The sequence below is a fragment of the Pituophis catenifer genome, unplaced genomic scaffold (assembly GCF_029215685.1).
Source record: "Pituophis catenifer annectens isolate HBS135680 unplaced genomic scaffold, rPitCat1.0.hap2 SCAF_13, whole genome shotgun sequence".
Lineage (NCBI taxonomy): Eukaryota > Metazoa > Chordata > Lepidosauria > Squamata > Colubridae > Pituophis > Pituophis catenifer.
Genome location: NW_027256893.1, coordinates 14,324,951 through 14,349,859, shown reverse-complemented (window position 1 = coordinate 14,349,859; position 24,909 = coordinate 14,324,951). Strand labels below are relative to the sequence as shown.

General features: G+C 42.8%; 1 protein-coding gene across 1 annotated transcript in view; it reads right to left on the bottom strand.

The window, feature by feature from the left end:
* Positions 1-610: 610 nt before the first annotated feature.
* CDH5 (cadherin 5) overlaps positions 611-24,909 on the bottom strand; it is a 34,718-nt gene continuing 10,419 nt past the window's right edge. Inside the window, exons 2-12 of the mRNA XM_070952699.1 lie at positions 22,148-22,367; positions 18,775-19,063; positions 17,645-17,761; positions 14,851-15,018; positions 14,397-14,584; positions 11,900-12,153; positions 10,422-10,552; positions 8,621-8,748; positions 6,770-6,878; positions 5,498-5,743; positions 611-1,928 (exon numbers count right to left, since the gene is read on the bottom strand). Coding sequence (XP_070808800.1) covers positions 1,417-1,928; positions 5,498-5,743; positions 6,770-6,878; positions 8,621-8,748; positions 10,422-10,552; positions 11,900-12,153; positions 14,397-14,584; positions 14,851-15,018; positions 17,645-17,761; positions 18,775-19,063; positions 22,148-22,339 — 2,334 coding nt within the window. The 5' untranslated portion in view covers positions 22,340-22,367 and the 3' untranslated portion in view covers positions 611-1,416. The remainder of the gene's footprint in view (positions 1,929-5,497; positions 5,744-6,769; positions 6,879-8,620; positions 8,749-10,421; positions 10,553-11,899; positions 12,154-14,396; positions 14,585-14,850; positions 15,019-17,644; positions 17,762-18,774; positions 19,064-22,147; positions 22,368-24,909) is intronic.

Genomic DNA, 24,909 nt, shown 5'->3' with positions numbered 1-24,909 from the left:
TTCCTAACTACTTGTATAAGGATTAAGGTAAAGGTAAAGTTTCCCCTTGCACATATGTGCTAGTCATTCCTGACTCTAGGGATCGGTACTCATCTCCGTTTCAAAGCCGAAGAGCCAGCGCTGTCCAAAGACGTCTCCGTGGTCATGCGGCCGGCATGACTCAATGCCAAAGGCGCACGGAACGCTGTTACTTTCCCACCAAAGGTGGTCCCTATTTTTCTCTTTGCATTTTTTTTACGTGCTTTCGAACTGCTAGGTTAGCAGAAGCTGGGACAAGTAACGGGAGCTCACCCCGTTACATGGCACTAGGGATTCGAACCGCCGAACTGCCGACCTTTCAATCGACAAGCTCAGCCTCTTAGCCACTGAGCCACCACATCCCTCTGTATAAGGATTATTCTTTATATTATTCATGTTGTCTTGTGTTTTCGTATGGAATGCACCAGTAGAGGCTAAACCAATTTCGTTGGATACATGATGTACAATGACAATAAAGGTTTTGAATTGAATCTAAGCTTTCTTTTAACAGGCAAAAGAACCACAGTGCTTTAAAAGCATTTAAACATTGGATTTCTATATAAGGAGAAACATTTCTAATCTCTCAGTACAATGGCATTCCCATTTAGGAAATATTTAGGAAATATATATATATATATCTACAGACCTGATTTTGTTTAAAGCTTGTTTCCCTTAGGTTATCTCAGTCTGCTCTGAAAATGTGTAAAAAAGAAAATCTGATTTTCTTTTTTATGAGGAATGCACAAAGAATCGAACAGCCTTTCAGTTTTACTGTTTATGGACTGGGTTGGGATCAGGGGTGAAATCCAGCAGATTCTGACAGGTTCCGGAGAACCGGTAGCGGAAATTATGAGCAGTTCAGAGAACTGGCAAATGCCACCTATGGCTGGTCCCAGAGTGGGGTGTGAATGGGGATTTTGCAATATTTAGGAGCCTTGGTAGTACAGTGGTCTAAAGCCCCCTGTTATTAAGACCAGCTGCCTGCAATTACTGCAGGTTCGAATCTCGCCAGGCTCAAGGTTGACTCAGCCTTCCATCCTTTCTAAGGTAGGTAAATTGAGGACCCAGTTGTGGGGGCAATAAGCTGACTTTGTATAAATATACAAAAGTATGAAGGCTATTGCTTAACGCATTGTAAGCCTCCCTGAGTCTCTGGAGAAGGACGGCATATAAATCAAATTAAAAATATATATATATCCTTCCCCCAGGAGTGGGGAGGGAATGGGGATTTTGCAATATCCTTCCCCTGGAGTGGGGTGGGAATGGAGATTCTGCAGTATCCTTCCCCTGCCACGCCCACCAAGCCACACCATGCCCACTAAGCCACGGCCACACAACCGGTTTGTAAAAAAAATTTGGATTTCACCATTGGTTGGGATGATCTGCCTCTGACTACGCTCAGTAGATCAGATCTACACTAGGTTCCAGACCATAAAGGTCTGCCAGCATCTTGAATCTGGGACCCCAATCATTGAGGAAATCATAATCAATATCCAAGTCTGAGGACCCTGAACCCAGGGAGCTTAGAGATTCTGCAATAGACTCGCCCCCTTCATAGCCAAATATGTGGAGGGTGTCATAGGGCAAGATATCCCCATCATTATCAGCTTCATCTTTTTTCATCTCAATCATGATGCCCATTTCTCCAATGCCTGAAAGTCCATTCTCGGGGATCTTTTGTTCCCGGGAATATTTGCAAGGTGAATCCTCCAAAGGCATTCTGGGGCCTAGTATTCCTCTCTGGCGGGCTGAATTCAGGACCGAGACATCGTAACTGGTGGTGTCCATTTCACCGCCGCCTTCTTCATCATAGGCCACCAGCTGCTCATGGATCTCTTCGACGTTCTTCTTGAGAACACCGCGATCTTTCTTGTGCCGCCTCCTCCAGACTATCAGCAGCACCGTTAATGCTGTAAAAAAAATATATGGGGGAAAGCGATGAGTAGCCAACATAACGTATTCATATGATGTTGACTCTGTGACTTTGATGCCTTGATTCTTTACCAGACCTTTTCACTATGATGAGAATTAAATACCTTCCACCTAGCTGAGTTCAAGGGTGTTGCCTACCTTTTGAATGAAATAGTTGGGTTTGAATACAACTGTTTATCATTTTAATTTGATAGGGAGGCATATCTATAGAATAGGAATAGGAATAGAGTAGAGTAGAGTAGAATAGAATAAGAATTGGAATGGAATGGAATGGAATTGGAATGGAATAGAATAGAATAGAATAGAATAGAATAGAATAGAATAGAATAGAATAGAATAGAATAGAATAGAATAGAATAGAATAGAATAGAATTGGAATTGGAATTGGAATTGGAATTGGAATGGAATGGAATGGAATTGGAATTGGAATGGAATTGGAATTGGAATTGGAATTGGAATTGGAATGGAATGGAATGGAATGGAATGGAATGGAATGGAATGGAATGGAATGGAATGGGAATGGGAATGGGAATAGGAATAGGAATAGGAATAGGAATAGGAATAGGAATGGAGTAGACTAGATTAGACTAGACTGGACTGGACTGGACTGGACTGGACTAGACTAGTTGGAAGGACTTTTGCTTGGAGGACTTCTGCTCAGGCAGGAAATCCTATACCATTTCAGACAAAGGTTGTCCAATCTCTTCTTCAAAACTTCCAGTGTTAGAGAGTTCACAACTTCTGGAGGCAAGTTGTTCCATCTTCTCTGTCACTACACCTGACCTGTCTCATGGCACCCCCTTTGAGATTTGAATGGCCCCCAATCCTGCTATCCTCAACAACAGCTTGAAAACCACAGGCACTGGTTCAAGGTAGTGCATGAGCCATTTTAAGGTGATTTAAGTGTGTTGTCTCTGGTTCAACCTCTCTATGGTGTTTTAATGGTGTGTGAGAATGACCTTGAGGACTGAGGGAAAGAGATGCTGCCCAGGAAATGATCAGACAAAAGAGGGGTGGAGGAGCCCCCAGTGGCTTAACAAACAGAGGAAGAAATTTAGGAAGGAGTTGCCCAGGGGTGGGAATCAGCCAGTTCAGACCAGTTCGGGTGAACCGGATGTTAATTTTAATGTGGTTCGCCGAACCGGTTGTTCCAAGGACTGGCTGACCCCACCCATCCCGCCTCTCCCAGGAGTCTCCATGTGGCCCGTTTTGGATGCTAGGTAAGTGCAGGGCGTGCACGGAGGCTCTGGGAGGGTGAAAAATGGGCCTACTGGAAGTACCAGAAGTCCGAAAACGGGCTTGTTTCCAGCCTCCGGAGGGTCTCCGGAGCCCAGGTGAGGCCGTTTTTGCCCTCCTGGAGGCTTGAGAAAAGCCTCCAGAGCCTGGGGATGGCGAAGACTCCCCCAACACCGCCGTGGTGCAGGAGGCCGAGTAGGCCATGCCCCCATGGCCACGCCCACCCAGCAACTGGGCAAAGAACCTGTTGCTGAAATTTTTCAATCCCACCCCTGGACCCACCTTAATGAATCAAGCAGTAAAAAGTGGTCGTGGGAAGTTTCTGCCTTCTGCAAGATTCTGTTAATGTAGCCTTACAAGAAAGTAGAATTAGCTCATGGTTCCCGTCTGGTTTATTTGGGAGGGCTGATGTCAAGCTTGCAAATCTGAAGGTACAAATCTCTGCCACTTTTAACCAGTTGATCCATTAGGATGGGTCCTTCCTAGTCCGTCCCCCCCCCCACCTCTCTTGTCTGATCTGGGGACTCCCCCACCTCTCTTGTCTGATCGTTTCCTAGGCAGCATCTCTTCCCTTGTCCCTCAAGGTCATTCTCACATACCATCACAGGAGTTTTGTTCTATTAAAAAAAAAAGCTTTTAACACTCCTGCAATTTTTCCACTGGTGCTCCTTTCACTCTTATGAAAGAGAATTTATTCTGACATTTCTACCCGAAGAGGAGGGAATGGGGATGTTCGTGTGAATGGTAACGCAGCGTTCTTGCCAAGGAGTTTCTGTGCACAGATGATCTATCATGGCACTGTCTCTTTCTTGTGATCTGCAGGGCCCTCCTCCAGGTTCACAGGCTTCAGTCAAACTCCAACCCCTTTCAGTTTGGGAAGTGAGGACTGTCAAGGAAGTTTCAAAGAGCAGGAAGAAGTAGAGGCAGAACCACCAGGTTCTTCTACCCCCTTCAAAGACTCAGAAAGCTGGAGAAATTCTAAAGGAATCCTTAGGTAACCTGACAATAAGGGGAAAAACAGAAGCCCCCCCCACTTTTTTTTTCGAAGGGGAGAAAAAATCTAAGAAATCACCAAGTCGTCTGAAGAACAGCCTTACCAAGTACCAGAGTCCTTCAGTGTCATCTTGGTTAACTTTACGAATCCATGTTAAAGCATTTTATATTTGCTCAGTTTATATTAGCTGCATTGCCTATGGTAACAGGAAAATTTAACTTTATTATTTTTTTAAAAAAACCCTCTTGCTGGTTTTTTTTTTTTGGTTCTGTGACGGTTATTTTATGAATTCTGCAAGGCCCAATTGATTCTGAGAGGAGGGAAACAAAGATGATTAGGGGACTGGAGGCTAAAACACATAAAGAATGGATGCTGGAATTGGGTATGTCTACTTATGTTAGGTTCAGCTTGCAGCTTACTCCTAACTTGTTGGTCAGGCAATATATCTGTTTCTTTAAGAAGCAACTGAGCCACGTAATCAGGGTTTGCTGAACCCTGTAATTAGGCTACAGTGCATAAATAAGCAGCACAGAGAAGCGTTCGTTCTTCCTGCTTCTTCCGGATTGATACCTGATTGTATCCTGTTGCTTACTGCGTCTGTTATATGGTACTGTATACCAAGAGTTACTAAAGTCTGTTTGCTTTGGTAAGGGAAGATACTTACTGGACTGATATTACTGTTTATGACCTTGGACTGTTTTATTTACACTGAGACTGCTTGTTATCTATACAGTAGTTTTCTCACACGAGCTGGACGTTTATCTCCTTCCCTGTGTGTTTCTGCTCTGCTCGTTGCACAAGCAACAAATACTTTTTACACACACCCTAACATCTTTAATGAAAAGAAGGACCAGGGGAGACATGATAGCAGTGTTCTGATATCTCTGGGGCTGCCACAAAGAAGAGGGAGTCAAGCTATTCACACCTGAAGGCAGGACAAGAAGCAATGGGTGGAAACTCATCAAGGAGAGAAGCAACTTAGAATTAAGGAGAAATTTCCTGACAGTTAGAACAATTAATCAGTGGAACAACTTGCCTCCAGAAGTTGTGAATGCTCCAACACTGGAGGTTTTGAAGAGATTGGACAACCATTTGTCTGAAGTGGTATAAGGTTTCCTGCGTAGATTAGAAGACCTCCAAAGTCCCTTCCAACTCTGTTATTCTGTCCCGTCCCATCCCATCCCATCCCACCCCATCCCATCCCATCTTTTTAAAAACCACCATCACATGGGTTGCTACTTGTATTAAGTTCCCTTCCATCCCCTGCCCTGTTCAAAGCAGAAAGGGAGAAGCCAAAAAAAGCCAAGATCGATTTACCAAGGATGGTGAAAATACAGACAAAGATGGTCACCAACACTTGGATGCCGACTCCCACTTGCTTCGCTTGCTCTTCGCAAAGAGTGAATTCCCCTTCCTTGTCGCACTGGCAAATCCGGATGGTAATAGTGTTTGTGCTGGTCTGTGGTGGTGCCCCATTGTCGGAGATGATGATAGGCAAGAGATGAGTTTTGAGTAGCTCTCGGTTGAACTGTCCAAACTTGACGGTGATGTTTGCTGTGTTATCTGGAAAATGCAATAGCGTGCAGTTGAATGATCAAAAAGTGATGGTTTCAAAAGGATTTCCAGCTACCACACGTAATAGTGGCCTCCAGTTTATGGAACCCAACTGATGGGTAGAAGGAGACAGCATTCCCATTCTAGGTAAGGTAAAGGTAAAAGTTCCCCTCGCACCTATGTGCTAGTCGTTCCAGACTCTAGGGGACGGTCCTCATCTCTGTTTCAAAGCTGAAGAGCCAGCGCTGTCTGAAGATGTCTCCATGGTCATGTGGCCGGCATGACTAAATGCCAAAGGCGCACGGAATGCTGTTACCTTCCCACCAAAGGTGGTCCCTATTTTTCTACTTGCATATTTTACGTGCTTTCAAACTGCTAGGTTGGCAGAAGCTGGGACAAGTAACGGGGGATACTTCGGGGGAAGCAAACTGCCTACCCCTGTCTTAATGCATTAGAAATGCAAAATCTTCCTTCCACTTTGAGGGCATTGAACTTCTGTAGAGGGGTTGGAATAAGATATGGAGATTACCAGGATGATAGGGCTAAAATCAGGGGTGCTATTTAGCAGGTTCTGACAGGTTCTGGAGAACCGGTAGCGGAAATTTTGAGTAGTTCGGAGAACCGGTAGCAGAAATTTTGAGTAGTTTGGAGAACCAGCAAATACCACCTCTGGCTGGCCCCAGAGTGGGGTGGGAATGGAGATTTTGCAATATCCTTCCCCCTGGAGTGGGGTGGGAATGGGGATTTTGCCGTATCCTTCCCCCAGGAGTGGAATGGGAATGGAGATTTTGCAGTATCCTTCCCCTGCCATGCCCACCAAGCCACGCCCACCAAGCCATGCCCCCAGAACTGAATTTTGAATTCCACCACTGGCTAAAATGTTTGTTCTACCCTTTTTTTTTAAAGACAGTAAGCTATGTTAGTGGAACTTTGGAGTTCACCAGATCTGTTTCTTTGTTTATTTCTGCTAAGTAGCAAACAATCTTAAAAAGCCATAGTTCCTATTTTTATTGCACATATTCCACAGACACGCACCACGATTGTCAATGAGGGTAAAGTTGCTGTCTTCAGAAGTCAGGAAATACTTGAATTTCACATCTGGTGGCGTTTCATCCTTGTCCACAGCCGAAATTCTTGTGATCACCTTTATGAGTAGAAAAATGTGATATTGTCTGATTATTTTCAACAAATCCTTGGGGATTATAGAACAAATGCACTGCCCTCAATCAAAGGGCATGGTTTGGTCTTGTTAGCAAAAAACCCAGATAACCCCTTTGAATAATTCTGCTCTGAGTAACATGTCTTGCAAGCTACCTGCGCGCTGATCAGTGGTGGGTTCTAACCGGCTTTACTACTGGTTCTCTTCGTGCACGCGCTTCGCTGAATAGCACCCCTGATTTTAGCCCTATCATCCTGGTAATCTTCATATTTTATTCCAACCCCTCTACAGAAGTTCAACCCCCTCAAAGTAGAAGGAAGATTTTGTATTTCTAATGCATTAAGGCAGGGGTAGGCAGTTTGCCTCCCCCCAAGTATCTGGAGAACCCCAAGATGTCGCTTCGCTCGCATGCGTGCCAAACTTGCGCTCCACGCAAGCGCATTAGGAATATGCCCAGATGACGTGCGGCAATCCACTCTGCCGCACCTATCAGCTGGGCTTAAAATAAAGAAATAAAAGGTAGGAATAACGCGGGGGCGGGTGGGAGGGACCAGCTCCCGGACAAAGAGAACCGGTTTGGTGATGTCATATCGTCACCGCTACCGGCTCGGCCAAACCGGGCTGAACTGGGAGGAACCCACCATTGGCGCTGATGGCAGAAAATGAGTCCTGTGATGTGTTCCATGAAGAGAAATATAGCAGTAGAACATCAAAGGGGAAATCTAGCCTGTAAACTAAATATGCATAATACATTTACCATGATTTGTTTAATAAACCGTAATTGGCTGAAGCCACCCAATACATCACACCACAAATCACACGGTTTGCATGATTTATGGTGCGATATATTGTATTTACAAATCATCACTGACTGAATTCAGGCAATACGTTTAAATGAAAGCGAAATAAAATAAACCCATTAGGGCTGATGAATTCAGCTGTAATGAAGTATTTTTACACCAGGAAACTCAATGATACCTAGCTAGCATTTCATGAAGCCTTTGCACAGACTGACTATTTAGTCCTCAACTTAGAACAGTTCCTTTAGGGACCGTTCAAAGTTACAACGGCACTGAAAAAAGTGACTTATGACCATTTTTCACACTTTACACCCATTGCAGCATCCCTAGGGCCATTTGATCAAAATTCAGTTGCTTGGCAACTGGCTCACATTTATGACGGTTGCCAGGTCCTGGGGTCATGTGATCCCGTTTCGCGACCTTCTGACAAGCAAAGTCAATGGGGAAACCAGATTCACTTAACAACCCTGTTAGTAACTTAACAGCAGCAATGATTCACTTAACAATGGGGGCAAGAAAGGTTGTGAAATGGGGCAAACTCACTTAACAAATGTTTCACTTAGCCACATAAATGTTGGGCTCAATTGTGGTCGTAACTCGAGGACTACCTGGGTTAAGGAGACACTACACCATACGCATGACACCGCCATCAGCATTGGCTGATCTTAGAAAAGTGAGTAGGGTTATGACTTAAATGGGAGACCAGCAGAAAATCCCAGAACTGTAGGTCACACTAGGAACTGGAAGAAGTATCCTAGAAGAAGGCAGTGACAAACTTCTTCCATATCATTGCCAAGAACACCTACATGGATATACAGACACCAGAAGACAAGCTAGACTTGAGGGAATCTTCTCTACGGGCTTAACTCTTTTACACTTATATCTCACTGTGCCAGGAAATGAAGCTGGCAAGGCAAGAAACTTTACCTGTCCAGGTGCAGCATTTTCACACACACGTGGATCATATGGAAAAGCGAATTCTGGGGCATTGTCATTTATATCCTTAATTTTAATATAAACTGGTACGTGGGTTTCTAATCTGGGGATTCTCTTTTCTGAAAAAGGAAAAAAAAATATTAACTGGTTATCATCCTGAAACCAATTAGAGTAAACACATCCAGACCATATTATTATGAAAAGTACAGTGAAGGAGGGAAACTTGTGGGAAGATCCCCAGATTCCAAATTCTCTACCTAATAGTTCCAGATGGGGCTAGGAATGACTCTTGGTTCAAACCCCTGGAGAGTTACTGCAGATCATTATTGATAATATCAAGCAAAACCATCTGATTCAATTTAAAATGAGTTCTTAAACCTCCTATTGGTGTTCCCCATTATTCAATTGTCATGAAGCAAACCTTTCTACTGAGCTTGCTTAAGACTATGTTATAGCTCAGGGGTGTCAAACTCAAGGCCCGGGGGCCGAATCAGGCCCACGGGGTACTTAGATCTGGCCCACAGGGTCGCCCTGGAAACAGTGAAGGACCGGCCTGTGGTGCATCTGCCAGTGAAAACGGACCTCGGGAGGGCTGCGTACGGTCCTCACAAGCTCTGTTTTCGCTGGCGGAGGGTTGCAGGCGGCTGTTGCAACCGAAAACAGAGGTGCTGGTGGAGGATTGCAGGAGGCCGTTGAAGCTGAAAAAGGAGCTCAGGAGGCCATTTTTGCTGGCGGAGGGTTGCAGGAGGCCGTTGCAACTGAAAAAGGCTCTCAGGAGGCCATTTTTGCTGGCAGAGGGTTGCAGGAGGCCGTTGCAACTGAAAAAGGAGCTCAGGAGGCCATTTTTGCTGGCGGAGGGTTGCAGGAGGCCGTTGCAACTGAAAACGGAGCTCAGGAGGCCATTTTTGCTGGCAGAGTGCTCAGGCCAACACAGGCACCCCTGACACGAGTGATGTCGAACTGGCCACGCCCACCCTGGCCACACCCCTCCCCAGTCCCCTGAGGTCAAACACAACCCTGATGCGGCCCTCAATGAAATCGAGTTTGACACCCCTGTTATAGCTGATTTAAAAGCTTATTTATATTTATAGGCTTATAGTTGATTTAAAAGTTACTTCAGAAGTGGTTCAACGAGTGTTGGGCTTTCCTGTTTATTGCAAATTACAGGCAATTAGCTGTAAGGTTTAGAGTTGGTAGCTATTTATTAGGGCTCTGCAGCGCTTCAGATTCAAAGGCGGAAAATGTTTTTAAAGATCATGCGGTCATGTAACATCTGTTTGTAGTTCCTTCAATGGGATCTTGTACCAGATGGTTGGATATCTGCTTTGTACCAGATGTATCAGGAAAAGGTGTGTCTGCTTTAAGGAATAGCTGCTTAATGAGCACTACAATGCTGCCAAAAGCACATTTGCTTTTTCAAATCCAAAGCACTGAACAATCCTATTGTTTATTGATATTTATTTACTCCATTTGTAACTGAAAGGATCTGAAAAGCAGTAGGAGTGATGCACTAATCAACATGTAGATCATCATCATCTTTTAACCCCATAATCCCTTGTGGGGTGGAGTCTGGGCAACTGAAAGGAGCTAGCAGAATGTTTAATGGCCAGATGCCCTTCCTGTCACCAATGCAGAGTTTTGTTTGACAGATATATTCTCATTGCGCCCAGAGAGAGAAATACCCACCTCTACCTAGGATCGAACTCACAGTCACCTGATTGTGAGGTGAGAGCTCCACCTCTAGGCCATCGCACCACTAATCAACATGTAGGTGATACAGGGAAATACTTACTATTTTGATCCAGCTCATTGGCTGCGACAGTTATATTATGCCAACTGTTTTCTTCCCTGTCCAGACGCTTTGTGGCGAAAATGCACCCACTGGTACTTATTTCAAAAGAAGTGGATCTTAAGATATGGTAACTATAGTGGGTAGAAGAAAAAGTCAACTTAGTATTACTGAGCCTCATAAAAATGGGGTTGTTTGGCAAACTGGTTGTTGAAAGAAATCCTTAGGGCAGAGAACTGGTTGTTAAATTACTTGAATCCCACCACTGGGTAGACAAATTCTTCGATAGAAAAACACTACACACACACACACACACACACACACACACACACACGTACACACACACACACACACACACATATATATATATATACATATATACATACATACATATATGTATGTATGTATAAAATTAAGTTTAATACATGGCCACCCAACTCATTCCCAGGGACTCCGGGTGGCTTAGAAGAATAAAATCCCGATACAAGAAGCAACAATCAGACTAGCCACTTGAGGTGTTCTAATGTATGTCCCTCTCCATATCACCCAATTTAATTGGATGACAATCAGGAGTTGTTGGTTTTGGTTCCTGATGGTTAGATGTATCAATGGCAGATCTACCAAAGTGTAGGAGAAGAGCAGGGAGAGATGGAGGGTGGAGTTAAATGCACCATCGGCTTAGAGTTATTACGATCCCACAAATAGTCTGAATCCAACCCTTCTAAAATTCTGTTGACTCTTATCTGGCACTAATTTGGTATTGAACTTTAGTTGACATTAAGTCAGGCGCAAAGGATCAGGACCCTACCTTAAGTTGCAATTTATAAGATTTATTGCTCAAACCCATATATTAGAATTTAGTCAACTAAAGTTCAGTACTTATTTGTATCCTATGACTGTCATTAAGTGTTGTACTTTATGATTCTTGACAAATGTATCTTTTCTTTTATGGACCAGGAGAGCGTATGCACCAAGACAAATTCCTTGTGTGTCCAATCACACTTGGCCAATAAAGAATTCTATTCTATTTTAGTAAATTTGCACCAGGTAATGGTCAACGGAATTCAAGAAGGGTTGGACTTAGAAGGTTTGTGGGATCATAATGACTTTAAGCTGATGATGCACTTAACTCTGCCTCCTGCCTCTCCCTGCTGTTCTCCCACACAAAGCTGCCTCTTTGTAACTTTGGTTTGGAGGCAATGGAATAGAATTCTTTTCTAAGTGCAAATTGAGTCATCAGGGTAGTGGGCCTCCTTAGGAATAAAGCAGGAAGGGAGAAAACAATACATTTTCTTCTCCAAACTTCCTTCTAACCTTGACAATTGGCAAGGTTACAGGAGCTGATTTTTGCATTAAATAAAAACAGAAGCATGTTAAATGCACTTTAATGCCACATTAGGGCAATGAATCTCTATGCTTATATTTTTAATATATATATTCAGAAGATACTTTTAGGATACGGTCAGTTAACTTTCCATTACTTTATTTTCCGCCTGGCTTTATCAGGATCACTTGCAGAAACACATCCAATGGATATCTTCGTTGCACCTTCTTCTTGGACGGTGAATGTATAGGAAGACCGGCTGAAAACTGGGGGTTCATCAACATCGATAACTTTGATAATTACTCTTGCAAGGTTCTCCAGGCCCTTCCGTGTAGCATAGGCATAGTTGATATTAGCATCCGTGGCTTCAACCACAAACCTGTATTCAGGTATCTTTTCAAAGTCCAAGAGCTAAATGAAGAAGGAGACATGTTCAGTTCACAAAGGCAACAGAAACTGATTGGCTAGTATTGCTTTTTTTATTGGGGTGGGGGACAACTTTTTTGAGATGAGACTTTTGAGTTACGCTCCTCAAAGCATGTGACATCGGATCAAAAGTTAAATTAAATTCATTTTTAACTGAAATTTGGATTGAAAATATACAAATATACAGTAGTGGCCAAAATTGTGGAAACCTTTTGGGAAAAGTGTATTTTCTAAAACTAACTAATCACACCACTTCTTTTTTGGAGTAGTATCATAAAAGTATATATTAATGGAAAGATAATTTAATCAAGAATGTAATGCAATAACTTTTACGAAGGATTTGCTATTAGAATAGCAGTTACAATATAAAGGAGAAAAGTGAAACACGTAGAAAAAAATGAGATATACAAAAATGATCACGTCAGTTAATGCTTAGTTGGGTAACCTTTAGCATGAATTACGGCCTTACAACGTCTTCCCATGGAGTGAACCAAGCCTTTTAGTTCTGCAGCTGTTATAATGTGAAACCAAGATTGAATGGCTGCTTCTATTAACTGGATTTTATTGCTGGGTCACTTCTGACTAACAAGTGTCTTTAGTCGGCTCCATAGATTTTCAATTGGGTTAAGATCTGGGCTATTCCCAGGCCATTCCAGCAGTGGAATAGGATTATCTTGAAACTCCAAAAAAAGTGATGTTATTAGCCATCAAACATCAAAAATACACTTTTCCCAAAAGCTTTCCACAATTTTGGCCAATACTGTAACTGAACACTTCTACCTTGGTGTAGTGGTCTATATTATTTGGAACTCCCTTGCAAGAGATTATCTTGCAATTATCTACTTTGTACTAAAGAGCTCTCTGCTTCGAGTGGGTTTTAATTGATACTAGACGACTTGTGCCCTAGTTAACTAATGATTTCATAGACATTTCATTCAGAGAAACAGAATCACCAAGGGCAGATAAAAAAAGCAGTGGGAGCGGGAATGACTTCTAATTTCCTGCTGGCTTCCCCATTGAGTTTTTTGTTAGAATCTGGCAGGGAGCATTGCAAATCCACCCATCCTTCCTTCCTTCCTTCCTTCCTTCCTTCCTTCCTTCCTTCCTTCCTTCCTTCCTTCCTTCCTTTCCTTCCTCCTTCCCTCCCTCCCTTCCTACCCCTTACCCTTGCCTTGCTGTGCCCTACAGGCAGGAAAGGGCCTGCTGGATGAAGGACAGCATAAAAAGTTGTGAGATTATCTGGAAAATTGTCATAGAACATTGAAAATGTGAATCATGTGACTGCAGCAGCAGTGCAGCAGCCGGCAGTACCACTGACGCAGCCACAACCTCTCCAAGTTTCATTCCCTCGGGAAGTTTGGATGCATTCTGTAAGTTAGCCCATTTAAGATATTTTGGTTCAAAAATTATTGTCCTGTAATGCACCGTTTCACCCAGTTAAAGGTCATGACAACAAGAGTTTTAGTAATATATCGAGATTATTTTTTAGTCTCATTTATTTATTAAATTGATATAGCCACCCATCCCACTTGCATATTTACTAATGCAGTGGTGAAATCTAAAATTTGTTACTACCGGTTCTGTGGGCGTGGCTTGGTGGTGGGGGGATAATGTGACTGAGTGGGCGTGGCCAATTTTTTTTTTAAACTTTTAAAACCATTTTTTCTACAACCAGTTCGGCGAAGAGGTTATAAAAAAATGCTTTCAAAAGACACTGACGATCCCAGCTGAGTTGCCTGTTCGTCAGAGACTTTTTTTCTTTTAAATGCCTCTGCCGATCAGGCAACTCAGCTTGGATCATCAGAGGCATAAATGCCTTTTTTAAAAAGCCTCTGCTGATCAGGCAACTCAGCTTGGATCGTCAGAGGCATTTAAAAGAAAAAAGAAAGCCTCTGATGATCGCGCGGCTCAGCTGGGCATGGGGGAGGGCCAGGGATTTTTGCTACCGGTTTTCCGAACCACTTGCCTCCATCGCTACCGGATCGGGCGATCCGGTCTGAACCGGGAGCATTTCACCCCTGTACTAATGCTGTAACAGCTAAACAGCATTAATAATAATAGTAATAATGTTTGAATGTTACTTTTCCCCTCCCCCATAACATGCATTCCACATATCATGTATTCCATAATATGCTTTCTTCACTTTACTATTTCAGGTAGACCTAGTTCTAACTGGCAACGTATAAATATCTCAAGACACAAAATCAATTGAGGTTCAAAAACAATACCTTTGTTGGTTGAATTACTCCTTCATTTGTGTAGCGATTTGGTATAATTTTAAAGGTGTCTTGGTAATTCCCTTGGCGAAAGCTATACTTGGTATCCCTGTTTTGCGGTTCATCGATGTCCTCTACTTTTAATCTACCGACTTCACCGGTCAAACTGACATTTTCAGGGACTTCGAAAGTGAAATTTTCTGAAAAAGATGTTCCCCAAAACCCCCCGGTATTTCAGATAAAGTTTTCAATGATGAAGAAGAGATAAATGTAATGAGAGGGACTTGCATTTTTCCAATCCACACTTTTACAGTGTCTGAAGATACTATCGCAAAGAAAACATGCCAAAAGTTAAGTCCCTCAGCAATAACAAAGCATTGCATTTTTATATGATATGTTAATTGGAGCCTGCAGAAATAAAGATAGAGTGTGTTTAGATTCAGCCCTTTGACTTTGCAAAACTCACTTTCCTTAAATGTTGGGAAATTGTCATTGATGTCAATTAATTTAATGATGACAGTAGCAATGCCAAATTCTTCAGCATGTAGACCCATGCCGTCCCTCGCTTTCACCCGAATGGTATAAGTAGCCTTTTGTTCTCTATCCAAGTCAGGCACAGCTGTGTAAATGGTTCCTTTAACATAAAAAGAAAACACAAACGTTAGTTTATATTGTCACTTCCACTGGTTTTTTTCCCCCAACAGGGTTTAATTTTGAGTGCTGGTGATTAAAATAACAAAGCACAAAGATTGAAATTCTTCAGGCAATGGTTGTTCCTGTGATGTTCTATAAATGTGAAAGTTGGACTTGGATGAAACTGGATAGAAATATACAGTCTCTCTCTCTCTCTCTCATCTCTCTCTTTCTTTCTCTCTCTCATCTCTCTCTCATCTCTCATCCCTCTCTCTCTCATCTCTCATCTCTCTCTCATCTCTCTCTCCCATCTCTCTCTCCCATCTCTCATCCCTCTCTCATCTCTCATCTCTCTCATCTCTCATCTCTCTCATCTCTCATATCGCTCTATCTCATCTCTCTCTCTCTCTCTCTCTCTCTCATATCTCTCTCTCCTTCTCTCTCTCCCATCTCTCTCTCATCTTTCATCCCTCTCTCATATCTCATCTCTCTCTCTCATCCCTTTTTCATCTCTCTCTCATCTCTCATCCCTCTCTCATCTGTCATCTTTCTCTCATCTCTCATATCGCTCTCTCTCATCTCTCTCTCTCATCTCTCTCTCTCATCTTTCATCTTTCATCTCTCATATCACTCTCTCATCTCTCTCTCTCTCATCTCTCTCTCATCCCTCTCTCTCATCTGTCATCCCTCTCTCATCTGTCATCTCTCTCATCTCTCATATCACTCTCTCATCTCTCTCTCATCTCTCTCATCCCTCTCTCTCATCTGTCATCCCTCTCTCATCTGTCATCTCTCTCATCTCTCATATCGCTCTCTCTCATCTCTCTCTCTCTCTCTCTCTCTCTCTCTCTCATCTTTCATCTTTCACCTCTCATATCGCTCTCTCATCTATCTCTATCTCATCTCTCTCATCTCTCTCTCTCATCTCTCTCTCTCATCTTTCATCTCTCATATCACTCTCTCATCTCTCTCTCTCTCATCTCTCTCTCATCCCTCTCTCTCATCTGTCATCCCTCTCATCTCTCATATCGCTCTCTCATCTCTCTCTCTCTCTCTCTCTCTCATCTTTCATCTCTCATATCGCTCTCTCATCTATCTCTATCTCATCTTTCTCTCATTCCTCTCTCTCATCTCTCTCTCTCTTTCTATTGCTATCTCTCATCTATCTCTCATCTATCTATCTATCTATCTATCTATCTATCTATCTATCTAAAAAAAAGATAGAAAGATCGATTTGAACTTTGATGTTGGAGAAGATTTCTGGTCAGCCTGGAAAACAAACCAATGGATCATAGAATAAATCAAGCTGGGATTCTCACACGGAGTACTAATGGCTGGGCAATTACTGTTATATTTTTGACATATCATGAGAAGTTCCACTTCCTTTGAGAAATCCAAAATACTTTGAAAAATTGAAAGAAAAGGAGGAAGGGGATGGACAACAGCTAAGTGGTTGGACCTAATAATGAAGGCATCACTGAAAGAACAAAAAGGCCAAGTTGAAGGCAGATATTTTGCAGGCAGTCTATTCATGAGGTCACTAAAAATTGACACCGATAACAGAACTTACTCAAAAGCTTTAAAAAACATCTAGGTTCTATTGGTGCTTGTTGCTAGGACAACATCTGGTCAGTTCTCTGGTCAGAAAATTATTATAATTCTTTGACTTGGAATATATTTATTAAAAATATTTTGTCCATCCATCTATGGAGATTCTCAATGATCCAAGTCATGGTTCTCCGAACTGAAGAGAAGCAAAACATCTTCAAAGAAAATACCAATAAAGTCCACTTGTCTTTTGAAAAAAGCACCTTTGGGACATTTTGTCCAGCGTTTTTTTAATTAAAAATTTCCCAGAATCGATTTCAACTTTCAGTGAAAAAAAGTTTAGATGACTTTTTGGGTTTATAGAAGCCTATTATCCTATGCATTTAAAAGGGATAGACCACTCAAAAGTCTTGAAAAGCATAAATAGATTTCCAAGACTTAGAATCCAAATGTCAACTCACAAAGCTTCCCTGGCCAGCTCTCAAGTTGCCATAGGCCAGGGGGGATGGGAAATCGGCGAAACGGCATTGCAACCAAAGACAGATGCACATTCCATGCTTATCTCTCTCAAGGCTGTATCCCAGGGTTACCTACAGCAGCCGGAGGGGAGTGACCTGTACAACCCACGAAATTGCTCCAGTGGTGAATGTGATTGATGACACATCCTGGGGTATGTCATAATTGGGGCATAAATTATGTAGAGTCAGAGCTGGCTTCACTTGGGAAATGCCGACATGAAGCTCCTAATAAATAACTGGATTTTTTTGGAGCTTGGCTCGAGGCTCATGATTTAATTATGGCATCCGTCAGAACCCTGACAGCAAGTATGGCTAGTCACTTCAGATATGACAAGGAATATACCTCCTCAGTCAGATCTGAAGTGTACCTCAGCCTGCTATTAATAATTGAGTGAATTAAGTGAGTTAATTAATAATTTAAAATAATCACAGGCTTACTAAGCAATCTCTTCTACATGGAAAAGAGAATAGATGTCATTTTGTTCTTTGATCAGGCAGAAAATAGACAGTTACGTTTGCTTGTTCTTGTACAAATTTTTATTTATACGGTAGATCCTGTACCTGAGTTGTCTATTCTGAAGTAGTTTTTGCCATCAGTAACTTCATAGAAAACATCTGCATGACCATGAAGGGTTGGGTCATCAGCATCCACAGCTGTCACTTTGGTGACAGATGTTCCTAAAAGGAGAAAGAGAGCGAGAGAGAGAAAGAATGAAAAATAACAAGTATATTTGAATGGTTTGAAACATCTTGTGTCAACAGAGGGCTGAGGAAATTAGCCGTGAAAATAGAAATACAATGATGAGAGACATTTCCCTCAGCTCTTCTCCCCCTATTCTAGATCATGGCATGAATATATTAGAGACCTTTAATATGGCAATCTCCATTTTGCTCTCTGAATTTCCTGTAAGACAACCTAACCTTAACTAACCTTGTTCCTAACCCTAACGCTCATTTAGTTTTCATTGGCAATGTGTCCATTGATTGAAGCCATTAATATGGCTTCCAAAGCTGACACAATGGGATTTTCCCATGTATTTTGCCGTGGTCCAGAAACAAATCCAAACAAAAAGCTTTCACTTGTATCTGTATAGAGGATTAAGAAGCAAAGCAAGGGTTTCAGATTGTTTTCTCACTGAAGGATTAATTCAGCGACGTGATATGAAATTTTAGACCAGGGGTCAGCGACCTGCGGCTCCGGAGCCACATGCGGCTCTTTGGGGCCTCTGATGTGGCTCCCTGTCCCATCACTGGCTGGCCCCACCCCTCACCCTTCCCTCCCAGTCACTCCTAGCCTGGCCTGAGAAGGTAAGGGTGACGGTGGGGGATGGAGAAGTGGCCAGGGCAGAGACAGAGAGATACAGAGAGAGGGGAAGAGCGAGAGAGAGATATAGAGAGATACAGAAAGGGAGGGAGGAGAGAGAGAGATATGTCAAAAGGGTTTTGTGGTTCCCGGTGTTTTTTAACAATTGGTTCTCTGCCCTAATGACCAGCTGGGTAGGCGTGGCTGGGGGGGTGTCATGTGACTGGTGGAAGTGAGTGACATCGGGTTGGCCATGCCCACCCAGCTTTTGTGGCTCCCGGTGTTTTCTTTTCTGTGGGAAACGGGTCCAAATGGCTCTTTGAGTGCTTAAGGTTTCAGACCCCTGTTTTAGACAATCTGGCTCCAAAATGAGGAGTAAAAAGCTTACCTAGTGGTGACATTTCTACCACTGAACCATTAAACACCTTTTGAACAAATACTGGGGCGTTGTCATTAATGTCATGAACAATAATGCGGAATTTGGAGGGGTCCTCCAATTGTTGATTGGTAAGACGATTGTAAATCAGAGCTGTGAGTTCATATTCAGCTTTCTTCTCTCGGTCCAGCGTTTCCGTCACAGAGACATCTCCAGTAAATTCATTAACTCTGAACAAAGTCCCAGCACCTTCACCTTCAAGGACATATTTGGCATTGGGATTCTTGATCGTTGAGGTGATCTAGAACACATAGGTATGTGAGAAAATCACTTCTAAAAGATGTGAGAGGATAAAAAAAAAATCAGTATCACCACTGTTATTCTTTAACATTTCATTATTTTTATTAAATTTATTTGATGCCCATCTCATGGTCTGAGAATTTTATAGTTCCACCCAGTGGTGGAATTCAAATTTTTTTTACTACCGGTTCTGTGGGCGTGGCTTGGTGGGCATGGTGTGGCTTGGTGGGTGTGGCAGGGGAAGGATACTGCAAAATCTCCATTCCCACTCCACTTCAGGGGAAAGATGCTGAAAAATCTCCATTCCCACCCCACTCCTGGGGGAAGGATATTGCAAAATCTCCGTTTTCACCCCACTCTAGGGCCAGCCAGAGGTGGTATTTGCCAGTTCTCTGAACTACTCAAAATCTCCACTACCAGTTCTTCAGAACCTGTCAGAACCTGCTGAATTTCACCCCTGGTTCCACCTCAGGTTACAGCATCTCAGTTTTATGTATACTTTTTTGATTTTGAGTTTCTAAAGATATTCCTCTGCCATTTCTGACATCTATGTTCTACCTAACTTTTCTCTGTTTTCCAGAAAATTCTTAGCTGTAGGCCCAAATGCGGATAATTTTTCCTCAATAAATCAATGAACAAATTTAATGTTTTGGAATCATTGATGTCATTGGATTCCCTTTATCTTGCTTTTGGACTTGTGTGAAGAACACATCATATTTTAGGTCATATTTCTGCAGAAACATTGGTGATTCACAAAGGTTCGTAAAGTTCAAAACCACAGTTTGAATTCAAAAAGAAATTTTTAAAAAGCTTTAAAAAGCACCAACATGCTTCTTTTTCATGCAAAATGGTAAATTCATTTAAATGTTTGGGGATTATTATTATAAATTATGGATCTTTTAGGTTAAAGGTATGATGAACGGAAATAAAATATACTAATTTCTTCTACATCTGTTTTGTGCTTAGTTGTAACTATATAATCAGCAAATAATGCATAACCAGGGATGGACTGCTGGGGATTCACTGGTGTTTAGGAGAACCACTAGCTAAGATTCTGTGCAGTTCGGAGAAGCCCCAAATCCCACTCCTGGCTGGCCCTGCCCATCCCACCCTGCCCCTCCCAGGAGTCCCCAAGTGATCCGTTTTGGATGCAGGTAAATGCAGGGCACGCATGGAGGCTCGGGGAGGGCAAAAACCAGGCCTATCAGAAGTTTGGTAAGGCCTCCAGAGGGCCCCTGGAGCATGGGGAGGTCGTTTTCACCCTCCCGGAGGCTCGAAAAAGCCTCCAGAGCCCGGGGAGGGCAAAAACGCCCCCTCTGCCGTGGTGCAGGAGGCCGACTAGGCCACGCCCATCATGGCCACGCCCACCCAGTAGCTGGGCAGAGAACCCCTTGCTAAAATTTTTGAAGCCCACCCCTGTACATAACATTACTGTTACTACTCCTATATAGTTCTATAAAGCTTGTAAAGTTTTGTACAAAAAGGTTAATATATAATTGGCTGAATACAATATAAATAGTATATTCAAATCTTGGTCCAAAATTAATAACATCATCTTATTAGATTTATCTTGAAAATGCATCTCCCCTCGGGGTCCCTATGAGACTTGAGTTATGCAGAAATATCTACTTTAGAATGGAGCTTTTGAGACTTACTCCGTGCACTGCAAATCATCCTAGCTAGCAAAAGGTTTTGTTTAGCTGGTTTTTAATGGCCGTGTGCATGTTTTTCTTTCTTTCTGCTTTTTGTGGGATAAGTCAGATTGCCGTGACAAAGAGGCGAGATCTTTTGAGGTCAGAAGTATTGCCTAGATGGGCACTTGGAATAAGTGCTATCAGCTAAGTTAAGTCAGCTGTGTAGGCTGCAGTGAATTCCTTTCCTCTTCTTCCAAGTGCCTTTTTTGGGGGGTACTTTTGTTATCGGATCTTCCAAGAAAGGCTTTTGTATCTAATGTCCAAGAAAGGCTCTTATATCTAATGTCTCGGCATTTTTTTTTTTTTGATGGGTTCTCAGAACTGAGTGCATTCAGAATTTACTAAGAGGCCATTCATGAGGCGAAAATGTCACATGTTACAAAACTGGAAAAAGTATATAAAAAAAGAGGAGTGTTCATGGCTTGAACAAGAATGCTTGCTTAGAGAAGTTTCTAGCAGAAAGAAAGCATACTTAAAATTATTAAGACTCCTTGCCCACCAGATAATTCAACCATGTATCCCAGTGTCATCTATTTGGATTGGCAGGAGTTTCACAGGATCTTTTGAAATAGGAGTTTTTCTCCTACCCCATTATCCCATTATCCACCACCTAGTTCTTTTCAATAAAGGCAGGGGTGGGATTTCAGCCGGTTCGGATGCTAATTTTCCAGCTGGTTCACCGAACCGGTAGTTGCAAGGACTAGCTGGCCCCGCCCTGCCCTGCCCCGCCCATCCAGGAGTCTCCACATGGACCGTTTTGGATGCCAGGGCCCGCATGGAAGCTTTGAGAGGGCAAAAAACAGGGAAGTTCCAGAAGTCTGAAAACGGGCTCATTTCCGGCCTCCGGAGGGCCTCCAGAGCCTGGGGGAGGCCATTTTCGCCCTCCTGGAGGCTTGAGGAAAGCCTCCGGAGCCTGGGGAGGGCGAAAACACCCCCTCTGCCATGATGCAGGAGGCCGAGTAGGCCACGCCCACCATGGCCACGCCTACCCAACCACCAGGCAGAGAACTGGTTGCTAAAATTTTTGAATCCCACCCCTGAATAAAGGGGTCATGGCATTCCAATTGCAAAGAAGAACATGGACACCCGACACTAAAAATCTGCTTCTCCCCGACAATGGTGATGATTGAAATGGGCCTTCCAGAAGTCTCATGGGACATCAGATTTGATGATAACCAAGCTCCCAAAGATTTGCTGCCTGCATCTCAGAACATCAGGAAATGGAAGGCAGCATTCAATTATGCAAAAGGTAGATAGGTACTATTGCATCTCTGCCTAATGGGCTTTGCTGGGCAAGTGGAAAGCGAAAGTCCTTCTCCATGCCAGGAATTTGCTTGTGGTACCTCTTGGGTGGGTGACTGTTAATTGACCATGACCAAATCTATGCATACCTTTCCAACATGATGAGGCAAAGTCCCATTCTGCTCTTCAGGAATATGCATTTTATTCCAGATCCATTCTCTTTTCATTCGCTTATGCAAGTTATCGTTTGTGTTTGACTTTGAGGAATGATCTCCATGCACACCAGAAGACGTCGGGATCAAGAAAACGAGGAGGAGGAGGAAGTAAGAGCAGCTCGCCATCTTTGTCGTTCAACGATGTTGGAAACTCCTGCGTTTGAAGAAGTCAAAAACCATCTGGTGAACTACATGGGCACAACATTAACACAAAAGATTTGTTACAGGCTGGGGTTTGTTTGTTTGTTTGAACTTCCCAGTATAGCCTGTAGTCTTGGAATTCTTTGATGGTCTGTCATCCCAATGTTAACCAGGTCCAATCTTACTTAGCAGAGAAGGTTAGACACTCTACCTGCTGAAAAGAAAACCCTATAGCCATGATGGCGAACCTATGGCATGCATGCCACAGGTGGCACGTGGAGCCATATCGGTGGGCACGCGAACTCAGCTGATTTTCGGGCCTTCTGGGCCCACCGGAAGTAGGGAAACAGGCTGTTTCCTGCCTCCAGAGGGCCTGGGGGGTGGGGAAGGCCCGTTTTTTGTTCTCCCCAGGCTCCAGAGCCTCTCTAAGAGCCTGGGGAGGGTGAAAACGGCCTTCCCCACCCCCTGGAGGCCCTCTGGAGGCCTAGAGAGGCTCTGGAGCCTGGGGAGAGCAAAAAACGGGCCTACTGGGCCCACCATGCATTCGCGTGCCAAAAGTGGGGGGAGCATGGGGGGGGCGCATGCGCATGCAAGGGGGCCAGGCCCATAGAATTATGGGCATGGGCACACATGTGTGCGACCACCCCCCGCTCTCCCCCCGCTTTTGGCACGCGATGGCAAAAAGGTTAGCCATCACTGCCCTATAGTATAAGGCAGATGATTCATTAGACATTTAGTTGGTGTTTTCATATAAGAATGTTTTCAGGCACCTAGGGCTGTTACTCACCAGCTGTTTTCTAATAGCAGGTTAAAAAAAAATGAAATTCAAGGTTTAATTAGTGAATTAAAAGTTAATAGTGAATTTTTGCTGTCATTTTTAGACACGCAGATCCCTGAAACCGAATGCTCTTTTTGAAAACCAAACTAAACCAAATCCTTTATTCCACATGTCTATGGAGATTCTCAGTCATCCAGGTCATGGTTGTCTCAAGTGTTTTTTTTCAAAAGGCAGCTGGCACTTTATTTTCCTTGAGAACGTTTCTCTTCTCATCCAAGAAGCTTCTTCAGTTCTGAGGAGAAGCTTGCTTGATAAGCCAGAGAACCGTGATCTATGCTGACTTCGTAAGATTCTTAATTTATTGGTTCAAATTCGCAGTTTTGTTTCTGGCAAGCCTTCATCATCAATATATATGGCATAAAAATGTAATCCAGATCAGAGTGTGCTTCTGTTTTCTTTCTAAATAACTTGAACTTTCTCTCTATTTTCATTTTCCCAACACTCAATTCTCACTTCCTCTGGCTAGTTTTTGAGTAGACTTTGTGTCACCAGATAAAATAAAGTTGTCTCTCAGTTCAAAACTGGAGGGTTAGCCTTTTCTCTAAATAATGTCTCTCTTTTTGAGATCCCCCAATTCTAATGCTTATTTATTTATTTATCAAGCATGTATAAGATAACAGATATAATTATAAACATGATTATGAATACAGGAAATGGATACAAATAAATGGGGACAGTAGGACAGGGACGGTAGGCATGCTGGTGCACTTATGCACGCCACCTTTATGGACCTCTTAGAAATGTGGTGAGGTCGACAGTAGACAGTCTAAGGTTAAAGTTTTGGAGGTTTGGGGATGAAACCACAGAGTCAGGTAGTGCATTCCAGGCATTGACCACTCTGTTGCTGAAGTCGTATTTTCTGCAATCAAGTTTAGAGCAGTTTACCTTGAGTTTGTATCTATTGTGTGCTCGTGTATTATTGTGGTTGAAGCTGAAGTAGTCGTTGACAGGTAGGACATTGTAGCAGATAATTTTGTGTACTACGCTTAGGTCAGACTGAAGGCAGCGTAGTTCTAAATTGTCTAAGCCCAAAATTTCAAGCCTGGTGGCATAAGGTATTCTGTTGCGAGCAGAGGAGTGGAGTACTCTTCTCGTGAAATATCTCTGGACTCGCTCAATTGTATTAATGTCCAATATGCAGTGCGGGTTCCAGGCAGATGAGCTGTATTCAAGAATTGGTCAAGCAAAGGTTTTGTATGCCCTAGTTTGCAATACAATATTACCAGAGATGATATTTCATAATAATTAATATTTTTATATAATTAATAGTTATATATAATTAATACTATTTATATAATTAATATTTATATATAATTAATAATTAATATTTCATAATAATTAATATTAATATTTTTGAGATTTCCATGTGTTCGTTCAGGAGCTACGTTTTTTCTTTTAACCAGATACTGCTAGAAAAGAAGCTGGTTTAGAAACAATGAGATATCAGTTTCACCTAGCAGTGGTGTGTGATTAAAAAAAAAAAATAACAAGGAAGCAGACTACCTTTTAGAGCAGGGGTATCAAACTCGCGACGACATGTTGTCGTCACGTGACGTATCACAACTTCCCCCCCTTCGCTAAACCGGGGGTGGGCGTGGCCAGTGTGTGACGCATCTGGCCTGCTGGCTGTGAGTTTGACACTCCTGTTTTAGAACTGCATATGCAACTCCACGCAGAAGGCTATTAATGTTCCTCCGCTTAGGGTGAACAACTGGAA